The sequence below is a fragment of the Mus caroli genome, chromosome 1 (assembly GCF_900094665.2).
Source record: "Mus caroli chromosome 1, CAROLI_EIJ_v1.1, whole genome shotgun sequence".
Classification (NCBI taxonomy): Eukaryota; Metazoa; Chordata; class Mammalia; order Rodentia; family Muridae; genus Mus; species Mus caroli.
This window is the reverse complement of record NC_034570.1, coordinates 92,666,752-92,675,922: the sequence shown is the minus strand read 5'-3', so window position 1 is coordinate 92,675,922 and position 9,171 is coordinate 92,666,752. Positions and strand designations below refer to the sequence as shown.

Genomic DNA, 9,171 nt, shown 5'->3' with positions numbered 1-9,171 from the left:
TATTTCTTTAAGTGAGTTATTAAAGTCCTTCTTGATGTCCTCTACCATCATCATGAGATATGCTTTTAAATCCAGGTCTAGCTTTTAGGTTGTGTTGGGGTGACCTGGGCTGGGTGAAGTGGGAGTGCTGGGTTCTGATGATGGTGAGAGGTCTTGGTTCCTGTTACTAAGATTCTTACGTTTACCTTTTTCCATCTGGTAATCTCTGGAGTTAGTTGTTATAGTTGACTCTGTTTCTGTTGATTCTGTTACCATCTATCAGCAGACCTGGGAGACAGGCTTTCTCCTCTGAGTTTCAGTGGTCAGAGCACTCTCTGCTGGCAAGCTCTCCTCTTACAGGGAAGGTGCACAGATATCTTGTGTTTGGACCTCCTCCTGGCCGAAGAAGAAGGCCCAAAACAGGACCTTCCCAGAAGCTGTGTTGCTTTGGCAGGTCACAGAAGCTGTCAGCTTCTGTGGTGCACACTTTCACCTGTGCAGACTAAGTTCCTAAGTTCGGCTGAGTCTTGGAACCAAGATGGCACCTGCTGCTCCTGAGGCAGAGGGCTTTCAAGCCAGGTGGACACCTGTCTTCTGGCCGGGAGGGTGGCTGGCAGTCTGCGGCCCGAAAAGGGTGCTGCCTCAGTGGCTCTTTGGCTCCCGCCTGTCCCAGAAGCTGTCCACTTCTGTGGTGCACCCTCTCACCTGTACAGACTAAGTTCCTAAATTCAGTGAAGTCCCGGAACCAAGATGGCACCCACCCCTCCTAAGGCAGAGGGCTCTCGGGCTGGGCAGACACCTGTCCTCTGGCCTAGAGGGTGGTCGGATGTCTGTGGCCCTAAAAGGGTGCTGCCTCAGAGGCTCTGTGGCTCCCGCCTGTTCCAGAAGCTGTCTGCTTCTCTGGTTCACAATCTAACCTCTGCAGACTAAGTTCCTAAGTTTGGCTGAGTCCAAGAACCAAGATGGCGCTCGCTGCTCCTGAGGCAGAAGGCTTCTGAGCCAGGCGGACACCTGTCCTCTGGCCGGGAGGGTGGCCGGCTGTCTGAGGCCCGAAAAGGGAGCTGCCTCAGCGGCTCTGTGGCTCCACCTGTCCCAGAAGCTGTCCGCTTCTCTGGTGCACACTCTCACCTGTGCAGACTAAGTTCCTAAGTTCGGCTGAGTCCCTAAATATGATTTTATAATATAATAAAACATCAGTTTTTCCTTGACAAATTCTGCTTGGACATTTGGACAAGATGGTGTGACCCAGTTTCCTGTCCCTAGATCACAGCCATGAGTGTTGGTAGTTATAGGGCATGAAGTTTGTGTGTGTGTATCACATCAAAAATCCTGGAGGTGAAGGTTTCTCTATAAGCTTAACAAAAAATGGTAAATGCTGTGACCTTCAGGAAAGCCCATAAGGATGTGGGAAAGAACACTGAAAAACTGAGTTCAGAAATATATAAACAATATTTCTGAATAATGTAAAATATAAAGAGGCAATATGAATTATATTAGGGGCTTCATGACATAAAAGAAAAGTCAGCTGCACTTTGAGCCAGTTTATTGGAAAGATACAAAGGCAGACTTATACGAATGTGGGTCGATTCCTGAATTCAATGTCATCCTGTGACAGAGCAAAATTTTCTCCTGGAATGGTTAGAAGAGGAATTGCAGGACAGGATTCCTCCAGCAAAATTTAAGGTTTGTGCTTATAAAGGCAGGCAGATCTCTGAATTCATTTGCAATGCTATAGAACACATACCAAGCGCGCGCACACACACACACACACACACACACACAACTGTTATTTCTTAAGTATCAAGAGGCTAGGGCATGGATTTTTGATTTATGGGATGGCCCTAAGGGAACCTGGGGTAAATGACTAAATTGATATGTAAATGAATGACTGAGCTTTTTGTCTACAGGAGATGAGTTGACAAACTAGCAGAAAATGATAGCAATTGTTTGTTTTGTTTTGTTTTGTTTTTTAAGATTTACTTGTTTTATGTATGTGAGTACTCAGTCTTTCTCTTGAGACTCACCATAAGAGGATATTTGATCCCATTACAAGTGGTTTTGATCCATCATGTGGTTGCTGGGAATTGAACTCAGGACCTCTGGAAGAGGAGACAGTGCTCTTAAACACCAAGCACACTCTCCAGGCCCAGTAGTTATTTTAAATATTTGTTTCTAGCAAGAGAAGAGTTCTTGCTAGAGTATTTATCTGGATCAGCTGTGTGGAGATCTCTGGAGAGTGAAAACACTTTTTTTTTTAATTTTTCATAGCTTTTTTAGGATTTTTATCTAAAGGAATTCCTGACTTTGGTTGGAAACTATGTAGATAGCGAACATAGCTCTTTACTTTTTCATAGCTCTTTAAGAATTTTTTTCTAGTTTCATCCAAAATTCAGGATGCCCTCATTCTTAATAGCTGAGGAGTATTCCATTGTATAAATGAACCACATTTTTTTTAATGCATTCTTCTGTTGTGGGACATCTGAGTTGTTTCCAATTTCTGGCTATCACAAAAAAGGTTGTTATGATCATACTGGAACATGTGCCCCTGTGACATGGTGAGACATCTCTTGGGTATATTCCCATGAGTGGTATTTCTGGGTCTTCATTTAGATATATATCCAATTTTCTAAGAAACCTCCAGATTGGTTTCCAGAGTGATTATACAAGTTTGCAATCCCACTAACAATGGAGGGGCATTCCTCCTTTTCCACATCCTTGCCAAAATGTGCTGTTGTCTGAGGTTTTGATCTTAGCCATTATGATTGGAGTAAGGTGAAATCACATGGTGGTTTTGATTTGCATTTCTCTGATCACTAAGGACTTTGAACATTTCTTTCTGTATTTCTCAGCCATTCAAGATTCCTCTGTTGTTAGTTCTCTGTTTAGTTCTATACACCATTTTTTGATTGGGTTGTTTGGGTTTTTTGGTAGTTAGCTTCTTGAGTTTTTTTTATATATTTTGCATATTAACCCTCTATCAGAGGTGAGGTTAGTGAAATGGTTGTTGTTTTTGTTTTTGTTTTGTTGTTGTTGTTTTTTGTTTTATGTTTTCCCAATCTGTAGGTTGCTGATTTGTCTTACTGGCTATATCTTTTGCTTTTGAGTTTCATGGAGTCCCATTTCTCAATTCTAAATCTAAAACCATGAGCCATTGGAAGTCTGTTTAGGAAATTTCTCCCTGTGCCAATGAGTTCAAGGTTCTTTGCCTCTTCCTCTTCTATTAGATTCAATATATCATGTGTTATGTTGAGATCCTTGATCCACTTGGAATTAAGCTTTGTGCAAGGTGACAAATATGTGTCTATTTTCATTTTTGTACATATCAACAGCTAGTTATACCAGCACCATTTGTTGAAGGTGTTTTCTTTTTTTCCATTGTATTTGTTTGACTTCTTTGTCAAAGATCAAGGGCCTGTCAATGTGTGGTTTTATTTCTGGGTCTTCAATTATATTCCATTGATTAATGTGTTTGTTTCTGTAACAATTTTTGGAGTTTGTCAAAAGACCCTCATTCACAAAAAACACAGAGACTGCCATTGCTGAAAACCTCAAGAGGATTTTTTTTTTTTTGATTCAACATGTTGGGGCCCCCCCTCTCAGCACACAGGCAAGAGGAGAGATCCAGAACAAAGAAAGAATACACTTTTTATACCTTGTAAGGGGCAGATTTAGGCAAACAGGCTAACTGGCTTATTCTTATTGATGTAGCAACTAACCCTTTCAGGAATTGGTTGGTTTGTCTAGGGTGACTAAGTAACCCTTTGGCCTAGTGACTCACTTTGCCTGCCCCCATGTTAGGTTATTATAATTTTGTCAGCAAAGGAGTGGTACATTTTGAACTTATGAGTCAGCTATTACGTCATAGCTATTAACACCACAACTATTGACAAGGTTAGGCCAGTTTGTGGTTTTTTCTCAGAATTCAGTGTGGGGCAGGGTAGGGGATTTTCTCTGAGAACTGCTATCTTGTTGTGATTATTTTTCTGAGAACAGCTCATTTTGTTTGGCAGCTGTAGACTCAGTCATTTTGACAGCTATATTTCTGAATGTCCCTTCAGAGGGGAAGGGGCTAGGTGGTATAGAACTTATTTTGGATATTACACAATACCTTGCAGTTTTTATGACTATTGCTCTATAGCAAAGCTTGATGTCGGGGATGGTGATTCACTGAGCTCTTCTGTTATTATTAAGAATTATTATATATAATAATATGTATAATAATAATAATGCATATATATGCATATTTTCTCTTAAATATCCCAAACTATTTTGGATAGTTTAAGCAAAAGCCAAACCAACTCAGGTTTAGGTCTTAATTACAAGGAAAGAGAATAAAATAATTGGCATAATTAAATAAAAATAAGAGAAGGATAGATGCATTTTTAAAAGGTAATATTTTAATTATAGTTTTAGATTGTAAGGACATTAAGCTTTGAGAATTTATTTTCATACAATATAACACCTGAGAAACCACAGACAAAAGCTATGAAGAGATACACTGACATGCCAAAATAAAATTCTAAAATTTACTCAACACATATTATTTTATAAAGTAAAGGGAAAAAAATAAAAACAAGAGAACCAACAGAAAGCAATGACTATAAATAGATATTTATGCTCTCACATACCAATAATTGAATTAAATGTAAAAGGCACAAGTATGCCAAATGAAGTTTTGAGTTCTGATTAAAATTTATAACACAATTTTTTGTCAACAACAACGACAACAAAAACCAATGATACAGACAACTTAAAAGGAAAACAATGGGAAAAACTATAAAATTGAAATACTGAAAAGAGATTATCTAAGAGCTTATTTCACACACACACACACACCTAGAACATCTGACATGTGATTGTGTTGTCTATATATGTCAAGGAAGCTGTACCTATCAATCACCACAATACAACTCCTAAGCAAAGCCTGCACAGTGAAAATACCAGTTGACATGCAAATCGAAATTTTGGAAATCCCACTAGATGAAGAGCTTCAACAAATTAATGGCTGCTGAGAGAGACCATAAGTCTTCTCCATGGCCAAACTCCTTGATTGGTTGTCCAAACTCAAGCAGTTCATCCTACAAAGATATGTATATGAGTAACAATAAATGGACTCAGTAGGTTTTGTGTGTGTGTGTGTGTGATTGTGTGTGTACACATGTGTGTGTGTGTGTGTGTGTTTAATAATAACTAAAGGGAAAAGGCTGTAAATTTAAAAGGAAGAATAGGAAGATATAGGAGCAGTTGGAGGACGGAGGAGAAATTCAAGGATAAATTTTTTTAAAGACTCCTTATACAGCTTCTGATGTGTAACAGAAAATAGATGTTAGTGAATTAGAAAGTTCCTTAATCCACTGGGATTATAAGTCTTACACAATGAATCCCTTAGACACTCACAGTGCAGTAGCATTTAAAATGTCCTATTTAATATAACCAGTTGGAAGACATTCAATGTCCTACCTATGGAATTCAACAGGAATGGTGCTTTCATTGCACTTCTTAGAAATTGTAAAGAAATGCCATATTAGTCTGCATAGATCTCAAATCTTCCCTACAGCCAATAAAGCAGCATTCTATGAACCTCTGTACCCGAGACAATGAAATGATTCACAGTCCTTACATGGTTCATTTGCACTCTAAAGTCAGCTAAAAATATCAGAATTGTTTTATTTCATTTTTAATTTTTGAGGCAGGGCCTAGTATAGAAAAGCCTTGTCTCAGAGTTGCTATGTAATAAAATATGACTTAAAATTATGATCTGGTGGCTTTCTTTTCCCACGTGCTGTGATTATAGGTCTGCAACACCATTCCAGCTGTAGTCTGAGTATGAAATATTCCTCACAGTTTCACATAGGTGTATGTTTAGTATCCAGGGGGTATCCCTGTTTGATAAGATTGTGGAACCTTAAGGAGGTAGGACTTTGCTGTAGGATGGTCAATGATAGATGGAATACAGGTTTCACAGACTGGTCACAAGTCCTGATCACTCTGCCTCTTAATTACTGATGGAATGTCACCAGCCAGCCTCCTACTTTTACTGCCATGTCTTTGCTTCCATGATGAAATGTATTCTTTCATACTATCAGCTAGAATTAAGCTTTCCTATGTTAAATTGCTACTTTTCAAGCAAGGTAAAAAGGCAACTAAAATACCTGCTTTTATATTGTGTCAGGGACGGAACCCAGGGTTTCATGCATGCTAGGTAGGCAGTGTCTCAACTGAACTTCATACTTAGATTTGGCTGACTAAACTCTAATTGCATAATATAAACCCAGTGTGAAGAGATACAGGAGTAGAGTATCAGAAGTAAAACTTATCCAAAATCCACAAACAAACGGCCAGATAACACAGATGGTGACTTACCACGGAGTAGATCTGATGCTTGCGTCTTTTAGCCAAGTCAATTATGTTCACTCCATTGTAGTAAAGGTTTTCAATACAGCCTTGGAAGTTTTTCTTTAAAAAGGTCCCAGGTTTACTTGGTACTGGAATTCCTCCAAAACTGAGCTTTTGGTGGAAGAAATAAAAATCAACTCTTAGTTACAAGTTCTGAAAAAGGAGGAATGTAAGAGAAGTAAGTACACTCCTTTAGTCTTAGTTGTATGTGTGAGCCAAGCAGCTTTAGTAAATGCAGCTGCCACTTGATTTACTCATTTAGAGGATACTGATTAGTCCATGTAAAAATATCTGTAATTGCTTGCCTTATGGACTCACTTAACAAAAATAATCTGCCTTCTTTCTTAAAACTTTTAAATACTAAATAAAACCAGTAATTTTCAAGGAAAAGGGAGAAAAGAGAAAAAATCAACATCTTTATGTTTTTCTGTAGCACAGCATCAAAAAGTATAAGGCAATAAAAAGGCTGAAAAACAAAGCAGGTCCTTGCTCACCCACAGTGAAACCTAATTCTAAAGCTCATAGTACCAAAGAGTGGATATGCACAGAGTTGACCCCAACTCTTATCTATAAAGATAAAAAACGGATATAATACAAACTGACCTATGGATTTGAGAAGCAATTAAATATCAGCATAATGAAATTGTTAGCATGACCATTATTAACAATGTAATTTTGATTGTAATATACAAGAACTATAACTTGTGGTAAAGTATGAATTCAGTGACGAAGAAGTTGTGTACAGAAGGGCCAGGAGATGTTCAGTGGATAAAAGCAATAGACATAATGGCTCCACAACCCAAGTTTCATTCCTTATTGTTGAAAACAAAACAAAAAACAAACAAACAACAACAACAAAAAAAACAAAACAAGAAAATAGAAAACCTGCAACAATACAAAACTAAGGGTAATGAGTTATGGTACATCTGTGGTCCCTACTACTACAAACAGATGTTAGGACAGGCCAGGAGAAACATCCAGAAACTCAGCAGCCAGCTAGTCTGGAGTTGTAATGTAATAACTAACTTGGAAGAGACCTGTCTCAAGCTGAAAAGTAAACTACTAAAAGTTGTCTTCTGACCTCCAAAGGCATGATATGGCATGTACACACATGTGTGCATACATACAAATTCACACACGCGCACACACACACACACACACACACAAAGTTTAGGAACCAAACAACATCATAATGGTAGATGAATGATATTATTACAAAACGTTAGTTTACTATACTCTCTATATTGTCAATAAAGTAACAGAAAGAACTTATGATGGATATAGTAAAGAACAAAGTACCCGTTGGTAATATTGACACTGCTGTGCAAGACAAGAGGATAGTACCTATTCTCTCATTTGCCTCACCCTCATTAAGGAGTAACCAGGTTTGTTTGTTTGTTTGTTTTTTGTTTTTTTCATTACTTTAAAATGCCATATTACCTAGGACTCTGTTCCCTCGTATCACTCTCCTGTTGGTTTTCTCAGGCTTCTCTCTTACTTTCACATTTCTGTCTCTCTTCTCTTTCCTCTCTGTCCACTCTCTTTTCTCTCTCCTCTTTCTTCTCTCCCTTCTCTCTCTCTTCTTTTTCCTCTCTCTCTTCTGTCTCCTCCGTCCTCATCTCCATTGTCTCTTTTCTTTTCCCTGTATCCTCTATGTATTGCCAATTTATTGCTCTCCCCTTCTCTCTCTTGAATGTAAAATGTTATAGGAGGACACCTTGTCCCAACCACAGCATCTTCTCTCCCATTATTAGTCAGACATGAACAACTTTTGCTTTGCTTTGTCCAGATCTTTTGCTTTGCTTTGTTTGTTTGTTTGTTTGTTTTTCTTATAAGATACACAGAATTTTAAATATTTCTTAATATGATGGAACTGTACCCTGTTTATAAAATTTCCTTATGCTTTGCTTTCTAAACATAATTGTGATGCTTTCATATATTTTTAAATTTGATGTGCTTATTTTTCTCTAACCAGGTATATGTGTATACATTTGAGTAAATATATTTTAATTCAAAGAATGTAATCATAGGATGTGCATAAAACACATTATTCCTCAATTTTATTTTCTGTAGTTTATTTTATTTTTCTGGTCCAAATTTCTTAGACCTATGTAAAACATTTTAAACAACATTAATATATTTAGAGTTTTCAAGAAATAAAACATGTATACAACACGAAAAACTTGCTATTTTCCAATTATACAAAACAGTGTTCATGACTTCCTCATTAAGAAAATATTTTCCACTGATTCTGTATATTAGTGATTTATTTTCTTATTTATTGACATATAATAAAAAGAATGGAGTGGCATAAATCCCTTCCGGTACACTCCAGCACCGGTGTTCCTTGCCAGCAGAGTCTCTGGAAACCCGCAAGGACCCCCACAGGAACCCCCACGGGATCTTAAGACCTCTGGTGAGTGGAACACAGCATCTGCTCCAATCCAATTGCAAGGGACCTGAGACTGCATTAACTAGGGAAGCAGATAACCCAGCCTGATGAGGGGCACAAGTCCCTTCCAGTCCACTCCAGCACCGGGGTTCCTTGCCTGCCTGTGGAGTCTCCGGACCCCCTCAAGGACCCCCACAGGATCCCCATCGGGATCTTAAGACCTCTGGTGAGGGGAACACAGCATCTGCTCCAATTCAATCTTGCGGGACCTGAGACTGCAATAATTAGGGAAGCAGAAAACCCGGCTTGATCATGGTTACAAGTCCCTTCTGGTCCACTCCAGCACTGGGGTTCCTTGCCCGCGGAGTTTCTGGACACCCCCAAGGTCCTCACAGGACCCTCCA

The 9,171-nt window shown here is 38.6% G+C and overlaps 1 protein-coding gene across 3 annotated transcripts in view; it reads right to left on the bottom strand.

Annotated features, from left to right (window-relative positions):
* The window catches only part of LOC110291812 (contactin-associated protein like 5-2), a 684,470-nt gene that overhangs the window by 372,854 nt on the left and 302,445 nt on the right, over positions 1-9,171 (bottom strand). For all 3 annotated transcript variants that reach the window (XM_029482787.1, XM_029482783.1, XM_029482788.1), the window contains exon 7: positions 6,343-6,486. In XM_029482787.1, coding sequence (XP_029338647.1) covers positions 6,343-6,486 — 144 coding nt within the window. The remainder of the gene's footprint in view (positions 1-6,342; positions 6,487-9,171) is intronic.